At 45.3% G+C, this 14,682-nt stretch overlaps 1 protein-coding gene and 1 long non-coding RNA gene across 5 annotated transcripts in view; one reads left to right on the top strand and one right to left on the bottom strand.

Annotated features, from left to right (window-relative positions):
• The window catches only part of COL8A2 (collagen type VIII alpha 2 chain), a 142,453-nt gene continuing 127,771 nt past the window's right edge, over positions 1 to 14,682 (bottom strand). For all 4 annotated transcript variants that reach the window (XM_083625531.1, XM_083625530.1, XM_083625529.1 and 1 more), the window contains one exon: positions 1 to 4,575. In XM_083625531.1, coding sequence (XP_083481657.1) covers positions 2,654 to 4,575 — 1,922 coding nt within the window. In that variant the 3' untranslated portion in view covers positions 1 to 2,653. The remainder of the gene's footprint in view (positions 4,576 to 14,682) is intronic.
• LOC310767996 lies at positions 5,058 to 8,600 on the top strand. Its single transcript, XR_014551154.1, has 2 exons — positions 5,058 to 5,393; positions 8,127 to 8,600. It is a non-coding gene; the product is annotated as an uncharacterized lncRNA (long non-coding RNA).

The raw sequence follows: 14,682 nt of genomic DNA, 5'->3' as shown, positions 1-14,682 counted from the left end.
TTTTTGTAAAATAAGATTTATTGATGTTGGGTCAATACAATCAAGTACTGTAGTTTCAGTTCAAAAGTGAAGACCAGTTTTTGATCACAAAACAAGAGTGCATTTTAAAACCAAATTTACTATGAAACAGTGCATGTAACATAAGTATTTACAAAACTAAAAATTCGCTATATACTAGGTTAGCAATGAAGATACTAGAGGCAAACTTCTTTTCTTTAAAAGAGAGAGAATTTGTATATAAAAATGCATATTGTAATGCACAGTTCAAAGTAGTTTCCAAACCTGATCTTTCTGTTGACTGAAACCTAATTCCCACATGCTCTCCAACAAAAAAACCCCAAACTTTGTCACAGACAATATCTGGCATTGCATTTTATTTTTTTAAAAAAAGCTAACTCATGACTTGCGAATCAGCCTCTTCATCCCACACTTCATTTCCTATGTGTAATAACAGCCTCTATGTTAAGAAGTTTAAAAAGTTGTATAAATGCAGAAGGGTTATGCCCTGTATGAGAGAAGAGAAGAGTGAGGCTGCAGAACAGCACCCATGAAACAGAACAATTTAGTTTGGAGATAAATGTGCTTTTTGTCATTGTGTTTTCTGTCTTACCAGCCAGATCACAAATGTTGAATCTCCAAAGGAGCTGAAAAAAGAGGTTATCTCTGTGTTAGAACACAGTATAAATAAATTGTGTACCAACACACCCAGGAGCAATTCTGGGGTTTATGTGATTCTCTGCTGCTGTTAGAGTACTTATCCACCACACTTTCAATCTCTGCCAATCTGACTTTTAAATAGTAGCACATTTTCTTAGATCTGATGGTGTTAAAAATGGAAGCTTAATATTCTACTTCACAGGAAAATAGACTTAAATTTAGAGCACCAGTCTCTTGGAAGCCTTCTTCCAATATTAGGCACGTAGAAAATGTGTGCACTTGGCTTCTTCAGTTTTAGCCTGTGGTGACCCAATGTGAAACCAAAGATGTTATTGCAAGCAGAGTGTGCCTTTGGCATTCTTGTCCTCTCCAGGAATTTAGAAAACATCAGATGGAATCAGAAATCTTGGGCCTATTCTTTTGCTTGTGTCTAAATCATACAAGTTTAAGTTAAATGAAGGAAAGAAGAAGAGGCAGTTGGCAGCGCAACTGAAATAGCAGGTGACCTAAATTTCAATTCTCCAGCATCCATCTATCAGTGTTAGTTATTTTTACAAACCAAAATGTGATGATTTTTCTCTCTCTCAACTGTCGCCCTAGAATACTTGTTCACAAATTTAAAGTTCACTGCATTTTAATGTTTAAATACCTTTATCTACCTTAAACCTGGGAAATTGAACTAAGCCACTCTCGCCGTATTGGTGGCATCCTGGACACTTGAAAATAAGCTCTTTGAACTATGAACTGGATTAATGCCATCTATTTTCTTCATAAGAGGCCTAAACAGTAAGAGGCTCTTGCTTATTTTTATGTGGTATCACCAAAACAGCATATTATTTCTCCAAGATGAGAGAGCTCACTCTTCAGCAATTTAAGGGTATGCGTTACCACTTCTGAAAGCACTGTACACATGATCAGTTATCCCAAAATCTGTGAATAACCTTGTAAGGCAGGTGACATTTCAAGCATTATTGAGAGAAAGTGGTAAGAAAAGACAAATTATTCTTTTCCAAAATCACATAAATCTTTGCACACAACACTTTGCACCTTTTTAATAGATATTGCACTATACTGAATAACATTAAGTAGCTAATAGCACCGTTGTAGAAATGATTGAATGGAAAGTTACCATGAAATCTACTTTTTTAAAAAAAATCAACATTTTTATGGTGGTTGGGTACTTCCACCACCCTGAACAACAAATAAGTTTACACATCCTGAAAAAAATGGTCTCTTAACTGGCACTTTGAAGATAACACAAGTCAAGCTAGTAGCAACTGAACCTATATCTGCAGTGCCTTTACACTGGTTTTGTCAGACAACAGCGTTCATAGAACTATCTCTTTAGGCTGCTGACTCATGAAAGATATTTAGCTACTTGATTTGCTTAGGGACTATCAAGCATGTGCACTTTAGGGAGTCCTGTTTTTGTAGAGGATCACAAAAGTCTCTGGCTTTGGAATATGTTTCACTTGCCATCCCTTTCCCCATATACCTCTGATGGCATGATTTAAAGATGTGTTAAGCATTGTGTAAAAGGTGCTCATGCAAAGCATTCCACAATTTGATAATTCATCACTTTGTCACAATTTGACTGACTTGAATCACACTTTTAGAGCAGAAAGATTAAAAGTGAACAAATGCTAAATTTGGAAGGTGATGTCTTAAGCTGATACGTCACACAACCTGCAGATCCCCGAGTGCTGCTGTCCATCACATGCCTTCCGTGCATCCTAAGAGAATTGACGGGCAGCTAATCCTCAAGTTAGCATCTGTGGTCGATGTGCAGTCACTAGGGTAAACTAAATTCTGAATACAAAGATGGTACTGAAAACAACAGCAAAGTTTTCTCTCTCAAATTATCTTCTCAGCTTGGTCAAAATGGTTCCACACACCATTGGTTTTCACCATCTTCCCAGTGACACTGTTTTTTATTTTATTTTTAACGGACAAGTTTATGGCTACAGTGGATTAAAGGAGGTGTGCCCAACAGCTGTTATGTAGGGCAGAGAAGGAATCCAGAAAAAGATGAATGGATGTATTCAGTGGAGTACAGACCGTTGGCCTGATCCGATGGCATTTGGATCCAGACCTGGTCATTCTCTTTGAGTTCAAGCACTGCACTACCGGAAGCTTGGTCCAAGTAGCCTTTTTTGTATTCATCGTAGGTATAGGTGGCAGGCACGTTGTTTTTGTAAAGTGCCACCCAGACATTAGTTCCTTTAACGTGCACGTGATACGCAAAGTAATAGATGCCAGAGATGGGACAAGTGAAGATTCCTGTCACTGGGTTATAGCCGTTGTGACCATTGTACAAAGTCCTGTCGAATTTTACTGGCATTCCTGAGGCTGGGAATGGTGATGTTAAGATGGCAGTGAAGGCAGGTACCATCTGGGCAGATAGTTCCCCTCGGCCAAACTGCGGCTTCCCAGGCTTGCCATTCCCCAGAACTGCTCCCTCTACGCCTCCATTTGGCAAGTGGAGGCCAGCAATCCCTGTCTCATCAAACATCCCGGGTGCTCCTGGGGGTCCAGGTGGCCCTGGTGGTCCTGGAAGCCCATTTAATCCAGGATTTCCTGGAACCCCTGGTGGCCCACTGGGACCCACAATACCCGGCTCCCCTACTTTGCCATTTCCTGGTTGGCCTGGGAGGCCAGGCTCTCCTTTCAGTCCTGGTAAACCTTGGGGCCCCATTGGACCAGAAGGGCCTTGCAGACCTGGTATCCCTGATGAGCCTCTGAGGCCTGGTTGCCCTGGAATACCAGCGTCCCCCTTTGGGCCTATGGGCCCTGTAATCCCTGGGACCCCAGGGAGACCAGCAAATCCACCTTCCCCCTTGGGGCCCATTGGGCCAGGCATCCCTTGTGGTCCAGGCAATCCTCGCTCCCCAGGAATCCCTGGCTTCCCCACAAAACCGCTAGGCCCTTGGTCCCCACGCATACCTGGTAGCCCTGCAGGCCCACTTGGTCCAGCTTCACCTTTAGGGCCTGGAATGCCATGTTTACCTGGCATACCCATAGAACCAGGAATCCCAGGGGCCCCAGTGATACCAGGGGGACCCATTTCACCTGGCTCTCCATCCATTCCGGGCTCCCCTTTTTCTCCGCTGATTCCTGGCACACCTGGTTGCCCACGATCTCCCTTTAAGCCAGGCAGCCCAGGCTTCCCGTACCCTGTAGGCCCAGGCATGCCAGGAAGGCCACGGTGACCAGGTTCTCCCTTGGGGCCCATATGCCCTTGCAGTCCAGGCACACCAGCTGCCCCCGGCACACCAATTCCATCCACACCTGGTGGGCCACGTGGGCCCATAGGGCCAGGCTGCCCAATGAGCCCTGGCTCTCCTGGAAGCCCTGGGTCACCTTTGCCACCTGGAGCACCAGGCAACCCATCAAGTCCAGGTTTCCCAATTCCCTGTGGCCCTGGAGGTCCTGCAGGGCCTGGGGGGCCTCCGTTTCCCCGCGGCCCTATCAACCCTGGCTTCCCAACTCCATTTTCACCCTTCATGCCACGCTCGCCACGGGGACCGGGCTCTCCTTTGGCCCCAGGCTCCCCCCGGAATCCTGGCAGGCCTGGGCTTCCTGTTGCGCCTGGCTTTCCGTTCACAGAAATGCCAGCTGGTCCAGGCACTCCTGGAGGGCCTGGCAAGCCTCGTGGCCCTTGGTCTCCTCTCATGCCCGGCTCACCATTAATTCCAGGCATCCCTTTCATACCTGCCTTGCCAGGGAGCCCTGGGATGCCTGGTTTGCCAATGCCAGAAAAGCCAGGTGGGCCTGCGGGGCCTGGTTGGCCGTGGAGCCCTGGTTTGCCAATGCCGGGTTTCCCAGGGTAGCCAGGTGGGCCAGGAGGTCCTCTTAGGCCAGGCTTTCCAGGAGGTCCAGGTTCTCCTTTGAGGTCCATCGGCAGCAGTGGTGGCATATCTGCGAAGAGAAGAGGGACACATCAGTATGAATTGGGAAAGAAAGGACTAGCAAGTAACATTTTGGAAGCCAAGGGAAATGTAGATGCATGCCATCTCTTCACCTCCAACTACCAATGGCTCCCAGCACTATTACTGGTTAAACTTCCTTCTGTTGCTTTCAGAACATAGTATCTGGGTAGGTAACAACCTTTGTTGCCTGAAAGTCTTGAGTAGACACATTGATGCCATCAAAGGACATTGCACAAGAACAACAACACATTTCCAAATATGTAGTTAGATTTGAGGTCCTTTGGAATAATTAGCTGCATTTCTGTATTGTGACAATTAAACAACATAATCCAGACAACTCCAAAATAAGAACAAGTGATTACGTTTCTGCATGTGCAAAAGCACCTGTACAAGAGGGTCACAGATGAAGGTAAAGGCTTGGTGGTGGATACCAAGCCCCTTAAGAAAACTACATTCGTAAAGAAACCTCCTGCTTTTCTATTGTTGAAACTGTGCTAAACTTACATTATTTTAAATGCCATGGTGTTCCCCTAAAACTCACGAGTGATGTAAAAGAGCCTTTGTTCACTCTACACAACGATGCTGAGTTTGAGTCCACCCCCCCCACATGTACTTCTGTTTAAGCACTGTCTTGATGCAGCAATAGACAGGATCAACACCATCTCTTCAAAAGAAAGTAAGTCTCCAGAGATTTGGCCATTGTGAAACAGTTTCCCTCAGCCAATGGGAGACTAATTCTGCAAATGAAACACACATGCGAGGAAAAAGACCCAGATGGCATTGACAAAACAGCCCTCATTCCAGTAGGTGAGTGTATGGAATACACTTATCTTATTTTCAAATCTGAAAAATTAGCACCAGACATTCCTGATGTTACTCTCCTCCTGTTAGTGGAAACATTTGCGGCTTATCTGCATATCAAAGGCCTTGCCCACATCCACTGTCCTAGCTAGGGTTGCAAAGGCATCTCAGGAAATCCTTGCCCAAAGAGCTCTTAAGTGGCCACAGTAGTAATGCAGCCAAAGAGAGCCATTTAAGCTTGTATGCTCAAGCAAGTTTTTTTTCATTCTCTTTCGGCGCCCGGAAAAAATGCTTTCCCGAGGAAAATTATTTCAGTATGTTCTTATGCTGCAGTTAATAGTTTGAGAAGAATTAGCTTTCTAGGTCATCAGAACAAGGAAGCAGTCAGGCCTACAAGGCGAGGGAATGAGAGTGAAAGAAAAAGCAACACAAACACACACACACACACACACACACACACACACACACACACACACCAGTCTTATGAAAAGGAATTGGGAGGTGGGGGAGAGAGGTGGAAAGGGAATGAACAGATGCAACTTTGCCAACTTCAGCCGGTCAGGAAAGCAGACAGGAAAACCAAACCGGGGACGCTAGCACGGAGAAATTGGGACACTGCAGCCCTGATGTGATCCAATTTCAAAAGAATTATGTCTCGCCGCAGAAACAGAGTGTGTGCTCAACAGCAACAGTGTTTGTATGGGGATTTATGCCCTCCCACTGAGGCATGAGGAGAACCTCAACTAGTGCTTAAAGGCTACACCCACCAAGAAAGGGGGGGAGGGAAAGCCTGGTGGGTGTTAAGGGAAGGTTTCTTCAATTGATGGCCCCCATTTCTCTTAACATCTGAGCTCTGCCTCTTCTTGAATGGGATTGTTCTTCACATTCTAACTGTTATGGGAGGCTCTTTGTTTTAGTGTATTTCATTCTTGATTTTAGTTAGCTGCCATGAGTGATGCATAAACACTAAGCCCTTTGCACTCATATAGTCATAGTCCCCCCCCACTTTCCCATCTAAAGTGGGGATAATAATACTGGCCTATGTTAAAAGGTTGCAAGAATTAACATACTTTAAAATGGAGAATGTATTTGAAGTGCTGTGAATTCTCAAAAGCACTACATCAATTTTCTAAAACCAGATCCATGCCTCTGATGATAAATCCTCATCAAGAGCCATTTCAAGAAAATCAGTTGCCAAAGTTTTTCCTGGCACTGCAAGTCATGAACAATTAAATCAAAAATGTTATTGCTAGGAACCTGCTAGGAGAAGTTTCTTTTTTGCTTTGCTCTGCAGGTAGGCTTAGTTAAAGGTGATGGTGGAAGCAGAATACCTCTGCACATAAAAGCAAAAAAGATTGATCTAACCATCACCCTGACATGTTATGTGTTTTATTTGCAGGGATGGTGTCTGCTTCTGGGAAGGAGCACATATGCAATCAACTCCTACTCCCTGGTAGACTTCAGAAAAATGCCTTGACACTTGATTGTGCTGGCAGTACAAAATGTGTTTGTGGCCCTTTAGATCACAGATGGAGAAGAAATCTGATTTCATTTTCAAAATGTTCTTCATCTGAACAATCCTGCAAGGTTTTTTACTGATCCTATTTTACAGGTGGAGAACTTAGGTCAGAGACCAAATGCCGTCCAGAGTGCCTGGGGCAATCCAGCTAGATGGGCAGGGTATAAATAATAAAACTACTATTGTTTTTGTTATTATTAGTTAGTCACACACTTTAATAAACAGACTTAACCTGGCTGTATTTACTCTGGAGAAAAAGCAGCTTCAGGCCCCAATCTGGATTATGCTTCTGATTCAGACTGTGGCAATCCGGAGGAACCAGTGATGGGATCATGGCAAACCCCTATGTTTTCATTGCACCTAGACTTTCCCAGTTCCTGTGGTTCTGTTCCCGTGGTTCTGTTTGTGTCTCAAACATAAGTGGAACTAGACAAGCTTCCTCCTCAAGCTGCCTTTGGAGGCCTCTTGATATTGCAATTTGGAAACTGTGACTTTGAAAGACTGCAAATTCCAAAAACAGCCACTGGGTGGTGGTGTTACATAAAACATCAGCATTTTTCCATTGGCTATGGCCATCACCTGATCATGAAGCTATTCACATCTTCATATTTGTCCCCCCAGTTTACTCCGGCAATATACTTTTCTTGCCTTGTAAAAGGCACTGGGGCTAAGCCAGGGCTCTGGTTCAAGCCCTTATGCCTGCCTCCTCGTTTTATTTTCTTACTTGAGAACTCGACGTGCATATTTTCCACATTCAGAGTATGTTCTCTGCATGCTTTTGAATAGTTAGTTATCATGTCCCCAGAACATTTGTCTTTTCTGAGCAGTCACCATGCTGTAAGTTAGTCCTTGGGGGAAATGCAAAATGTTTGCACATTCACAGGATGCTATGTCAGGCCACTGGTCCATCTAGCTCAGAACTGTCTACTCTAAACTGACTGGCTCTTCAATGTTCCAGTTAATTCCATTGGATCTAACTGTCAGTCCTTGGAAAAAGAGTGTGTGCAGGTACTTTCTCCCTCTTGTGGGTGGGGCCACGGGTGTAGAGGTGTTTTTTTTTGGAGGGGGCTGCTGGAGTGATGTACCCCATGCTTGAGCTAGAGAATGAGTGGGAGTGAAGGGGAGGAAGGAGGTGGAAAAGCCTAGTTCTGAAACCTGGACAAATCTTCTTCCTTGCCTGATCAGCTTTTCTTTCTTTTCTTTTGTTGCCTCTCACCCAGGGTGTGCTGCTGCTGCTGCCTGCTGTTTTCACAAACACAGCCTGCTCAGTGGCAACAAGAACACATTGGAAGAAATAAACACTAGCACAGAGAGATACTTGAATCTCAGCCCATCAGCAGCCAAAAATGTTACTTCTCAGTAAGGCTGTGCTGGAGTTTGTGCTTTGTTTTGTTCTCCTTGGCTGCAGTTCAGATAAGAGCTTCACAACAGCTGGAAAAGGCAGGGAAAAAGAAAAGAAGACCTTTGCTCCCTTTAATGCTACATAGAAGGGTGTGCGTGTGTCTTTTAACCTCCTTACATACCACATTTAAACATCCGATGAGCCTAGTTGGTTGAGCAGTAATTCCTGTGCAAGAGATGCCCATCTTCTCTGCTAGCCTTTAAGACACCTGGGTAAAGATACCTTTTCCCTTACTCTCTCGCAGTTCTATAAATTATAATTCTGTATCAGCAATACATGTACTCTGGAATGATGCTGAGAAACATCTTGTTCTATCACCAAATGCAACAGATACCATGAGGTAGAATGAGGCAGCTGCCTCAAGGGGCGGGTACTGAGGGAGGGAGTGCAGTGCTCTCATGACAAGGGACACATGATCCTATTTGGCTGCCCCACTGACCCGCCTAGCAGTTGCATTTTACACTAGCTGCAGTCTCCAAACTCTCATCAAGGGCAGTCCTCTTCGAGGCAGCAGCAGTTGGCACAGAGCATGAGGAACTAGAGGGCTGAGTCAAAGAATTCAAAGAAAAGGTAGGTTTAGAGCGAGGGGAGGCAGTCCCAAGCACACTGGGCAAAAAAGAAGTTAGAGTGGAATCTTTTGTAGGCATGGGGGACCTTAATATGTATATTATGTTTTATGTACATTATGTACATTACCTAACTGCAGTCTTTGCAACAACTCTGTAAGGCTGCCTTTTCTCCAAAACGTCTGTGCTGGCTTGGGCCAATGGGAGTCACACCAAAGCATCTGGAGGGCACCAGTTTGGCAAAGGCTGCTGTCAGGTACACCAGTGGCATCTTTCCATTTTGCAGATAGGGACGTGGCAGGGGAGGAAGGCTGAGCAATAGACTGTGGCTTGTCCAATGCCACCTATGGAGTTCATGGCAGACATGAGAGGTGAACTGGGGATTGCCTGATTTGTAACTGTCTCTGAGCCACTATGATACACCACTTCCGGGATATGCCTGGCAAGGAATTTCTGGTGCCCAGAGCCTACACTCCCTTTCCTGAAATTAGTTTTGAGAGAAGCATTCCATTGTAATCAGCAGAATAGGCTGTGGTGTGTGGTTGGTTGTTGTTGTGTTGTGCTGTCCACAATTTCTCTAGTTTGCAGTTGTGTCCACAGGCCCCACAAGGTTGGTGACTCCTGCGGCCCTAAATCTCATATACCGCATCATTTGTGAGTGCCATGCCGCCTGTTTCTAGCTTAAGCCACTTTCCTTTAAAAAATGCACCCAAGCAGAGACCTGATTTTCCCCAAATTCCACTGAATCTTATTTATTTAATATCATTTCATAAAATTTATATACTGCTTGATTGCAAAAAAACCCCCTCAACATTGTTTACCAAAAAATGCTTTGAGGGTTTTTTTCCAGCAAGAAGTTTTATACACATTTTACCTTTTCGAGGTAAATATCCCAAGTTTGCATATATACATTATGGTAGTGTATATATGCTTTCTACACCAATATATGCTTTATACCCTGTGTAAAGAATATAACAAATGAAGAAGCATCTTTGGAAAGTGCTGCTGATAACTTATTAAATGTGAACTCTTACATGGTTGTGAAGATGGGAAACAGCACTTAAACATTTGCTAGATTTCATTTATTTTAATTGGCTGCTTTTATAAGCCTCCTGTGCATCAACAGCAACCCAGCACATCTGATTATCAGGTGTGCCAAAACACAGGTGCCATGTGGGAAAGTGCTTATGCCACTTGTTTTGCAGACAGGGAGGTAAAGCTAGTCTCTTCAAGCCCCAGGGACACAGGGAGCTGCCTTATACCAAGGCAGACAAACAATCCATCTAACTCAGTATTGTCCAAACACTCCGGTAAGCAGCTCTCCAGGGTATGAAACAGGGGCTTCTCCCCATCCTACCTGGAGCTGCCAGGGATTGAACCTGGTATTTCGGCATACAAAGCAGATGTTCCACCACTAGGGCCTGCCCTTCTCTTTCAGGGATCTACACCTCTGGATCTGCTTTCTCTTGTCCATTTGCCTTTACCAACCTAGATAATAAGTCTGCAGTCTCCAGCAAGGTTCAGCAAAGCTGTGTCTCCAGTTCAGAGTGAAGCAGTCCCCAGGGACCATTGATTACTTCTCTGATTTTGTCTGTTGTCAGCCAGAGAAGCCTGTCTGGATTTCATACTGTACTGCCCCCTGTATCCCTCACCAATGACCGGGAAGCTCCTTTGCAGTCCAGCTGTGCTGCTGCAACTGGAGAGCACCTGCTATCTCACAGTGGTAGCCTGAAAATCCTCCCTTCACACCCAGCCTGCAGCAGTCACAAAACGTCCTCACCTTTAGGGCAGAGCAAGAGTATTTACCAAAAGACAGTTTTCACGGGTGCCAAGTTACACTGTTTTAACAGCAGCGGCTTTATTTACAAGCCCAGGAGTTTTTAACTTGACCTTGTCATCATTCTTGGTGTGGAGTAAAAGAATTAATAACGGTAATTCACCTCCATCCTGAGGGGGCAAAGGGATGCAGCGGCCTAAATGTCAGTACCCTTCTCAGGCTTGTGTTTCCTGCTTGTGTGCTTTTGTAACTCTAACAGTAAATTTCCCAAGGTTTGGGTGAATCACCTGAGAAGGTCTGAAGAACATCTGTTTTCATAGCTAACAGATTGTTTGTTGGAGAACTGCACTGCAAAATTTGGGTAAGTGTGAATTATTGAAGGATGCCTATGTTTTGGTTCTCATATTGCTTTGATAAATCCAGCTTTGAATGCAAACAGAATCACCCCCACCCTTACCAACTGGCAGTGGCTGCTCAGGGTTTCAGGAAAGAATGTTTCCTTGCCCTGTCTGGAGATTCCAGGGATGAAATCTAGGACCCTCTGCACACAAGTCATGTGATCTGCTACTGAGCTACAGCCCTTTCCTGTGAAAATGCTGATTGCCGCACATCTTAAAAGAAAACTATATGAATAACATGTTTTAAAAACAGACTGGGTGTGATATGTCGCCCAGCTGAATGTCTGACACCTTACTTTAGGATGGGAAGACGGTTGCTGCCTGCCAAGTGCCTGAGCCAAGCTCTCTTCTATTCTGGAGAAGTCTTCCTGTGCAATATGGGATGTGGCCCTTGGGTGGGAGACATGGCTGAATAGGCCACTGTGTGATCATAAAACTGATGATTCACTAGCCAAATGGAACAAGGCAGCCACACCTATATTTTAGCCCCTCCTCTAGGGTCTGCCCTAACTTTAGGTAGAGTGAGGCTGATGCCTCAGTCCCTTGTTACAAAATGGGCAGCAATTGATTTCTTGTTTTATTATTATTGGAATTTATCTCCCAGAGAGAGATACTCATGGGATTTTTCTGCCTCGGGTGGTAAAATAACACATACATAATGCACACTTTGGGGGGTGGGGAGGGGAATGGTGCAATTTACTGTTCTGCTTCAGGCAGCAAAATGTCTTGGGCTGTCTGTATCCTCCTGTGTTGATCATTGACTGCTAATCCTGAAAACAGCACGGCACTAACAGAGAACTGGGGCACAGTAGGAATCAAGTGCTCCACATATATATTTAGACCACAACTCCAGTCATCCCTGATGTTTGGCCACACTTGCTGAGGTAGATGGGAACTGACAATAAACTAAATCTGGAGGGCACCATGATTGCTACCCCTGCCATAAATGATGAAGTTAGATATAAATTACCCCATCAAAAACCAAACAAACCAACCAACCCACAGGCTACTGAGGAAGGCAATACAAGAAAATAAAAGAGTGAGGGAGCCTCCCTCCACCTAGCAAAATACAACTACCCCACCTAAAGTCACTAGCCAAATGAAACAGCATGCCAATTCATTCTCTGGCTGTGTACACATTATCAGCTTAAAGTGCATCTTGGCTGTTCTTCTCAATTTGGATCAAAGCCGGCTTGGGAGAAAATGCATCAAAATGCAGTGTTTCCTAAGAAACTGCGGGATATACATGGATTGTGCTAACATCATGTGTACGCTGCTTTCCAAACCAGAAGTGGAAGTGCACTGGATGCAGACTATATTGGAGTGTGTACGCATCCTCCGTCTTCCTGAAGGGGACGTTGTTATGGCACATCAATTCCACTCAACATCCTGCCTTTAGCTGTGGCTGTCTCCAGCAGGTACCCCAGAGGGAAGGAAAAACCCAAAAACTCAGGCTACTGCAGCAGGAAACAATGTCCTGCCAGCCTGGGCCCCAGTTTCCTCTCCTCTCTGGGTGGCCTGCCTTGATTGCCTGCCTTTCCTCAGCTGAAAAGCACACCGGGCTTCCTGTCCAATGGTCTCGCTCTCCAAACCAACACCTGCATGAACATGATGGCAAGCCAATCAAAGGAAGCACTCAAACAGAGACATATTCCTAGGCTCCCCCGCCAATGCAAACCCACTTGAGCCAGCAGAAGTGCAAAGGCTCCTGGGAGTCATATTCCACCTCTAGGCAAAACAAAAGGTGAATTGTTTTACTGGGCACCATATATTCTATAGCGTAACTCCTTTGCTGGCCCACACCAGTGTTTCAGACCTGCATGCTGCCCTACCACAGTTATTTTGCAGTTTGAGGCAAAATACACAGGAGTCCCTTTTGTAGCTCATTCACTGAAGCAAGGCTGGAGTGCGGGGGAGGTCAGAACAGGGGAGCAAATTAAAATATTCTTCCCAGCTACATTGCAGAAATTGGAACCCACTTACTCAGCTAGCTTCTGATTATAAGAAGGGGGGAAATAATAAAAAAGATAATTACATCTCCTGTCACAGAAAACGCCAATATCATACCCTGGTCCCATAATACAGCACCTACACTCTCAACAACAATAGACTCAAAGGTGGTGTCTTGTCCAGAACACATGGGGGGCGGGGGCGGGTCTAAACCCATGCCTTCCCAGTCCAGCACTCCAGCTACTGCACTCTCCAGTCACCTTTGTCTATTAGCAGGGTTGTGATGCCATTGCCATGTAACCACAGTAAATACTAAGGGAACTGATCTGAGAACCCAAGCTTTTCAGGGAAAGCAATAAGGTTCAGCATGTCCTGAGATCTGACAAGCCTCAGGCTGAATAATGTGTTTGTGCGCACACATGCCTAGAAACAGCCACAACTGTTGTTCCATCATCTGGAGGGAGCAGAGCTAACCTCTATGTGCACAGCTGAACTGTGAACTTATATCTGTTTTATATCAGCTTTTTTATTTTTAGGTATCTGTATGCTGCTTTTCTGGGGAAATCCCATCCAAATAACCTTTCAACAATAAAAAGTACATGCAAAAAACAATCAGTATCACTAATACCAAGGAAAAAGACTGATCTCTCTCTCTCTCTCTCTCTCTCTCTCTCTCTCACACACACACACACGTACTGTATCTGTATTTACATACAAAGAAAGCATAAAAATAAATTTAAAGCAATAAAAACAGACTCGCCATTCCAGTAATACAATGATATACCAACTTACTTTCAGTGAGTGAAACATAAACCACACAGGGGAAGGGTCAATCAATGCAAATCAGACTTCAAGGCTTTACAAAAAGGCAGAAGCCAACCCCAGCTCTACTGGGAAGCTCTGTATGTGTTGAGCCACCACAGAAAAGGCTTGCTCCCTTGTGGTTCCCTCAAGCTGACTGGTCGGTAGTTTCCTGAATCTACTTTTTGCCCCATCTTTTTGCCCCTGACCCAGGAAACTCCCAAATGATTAGCTTGACACTGATACCAAGAAAGGTCCTAGAATAGATTGATATGTGAGCACATAGGAAAAAAGGATGCTGTCATCAGCGGGGGAGCATATGCCTGCGCTGCCCAGGGTGGGCGCGCTCCCAAAGGGGGCAGGGCATGGAGGGTGCCCTCCCAGGCGTGGGATAGCCGCTTAGGTGACGGAGTGGCATGTGCACCCTATAGTTGGGGGCGGAGCAAGCCGCCGATGGTGGACATTCAGCACACCACATGCCCGCGACTCCCAAGCCTCCCCCAGCTGCCCAAACAGCTGCTGGCAAAGCGGCGCAGTTCCCCCTTTCCCCCGACAGCTTCAGGTAGGCTTGGGAGTCGCAGGCGGGTGGGCAGGCGGTGCGCCAAATGTCACCCCCCTCAGCGAAGACACCTGGGGCAGTCCGCCTCTACCGCACCCCCCTTCCTCCGCCACTGGTTACTAAGACCCAGTATGGGTTTCTCAAAAACAAGTCATTCCAGATGAACCTCCTGTGTGTTTTTGATACAGTTACAAGCTTTGTGGATCGGGGGGGGTGCTGTGGACATAGTGGATCTTGATTTCAGTAAGGCTTTTGACAATGTTCCCCATGATATTCTTGCAAAAAAGCTAGTAAATTGTGGTCTGGACAAGGTAACGGCTAGG

Source organism: Podarcis filfolensis, assembly GCF_964270895.1.
Source record: "Podarcis filfolensis genome assembly, chromosome: 8".
Taxonomy (NCBI): domain Eukaryota; kingdom Metazoa; phylum Chordata; class Lepidosauria; order Squamata; family Lacertidae; genus Podarcis; species Podarcis filfolensis.
Note: the sequence above shows the minus strand (reverse complement) of the source record. Positions and strands in the feature narration are given on the sequence as shown.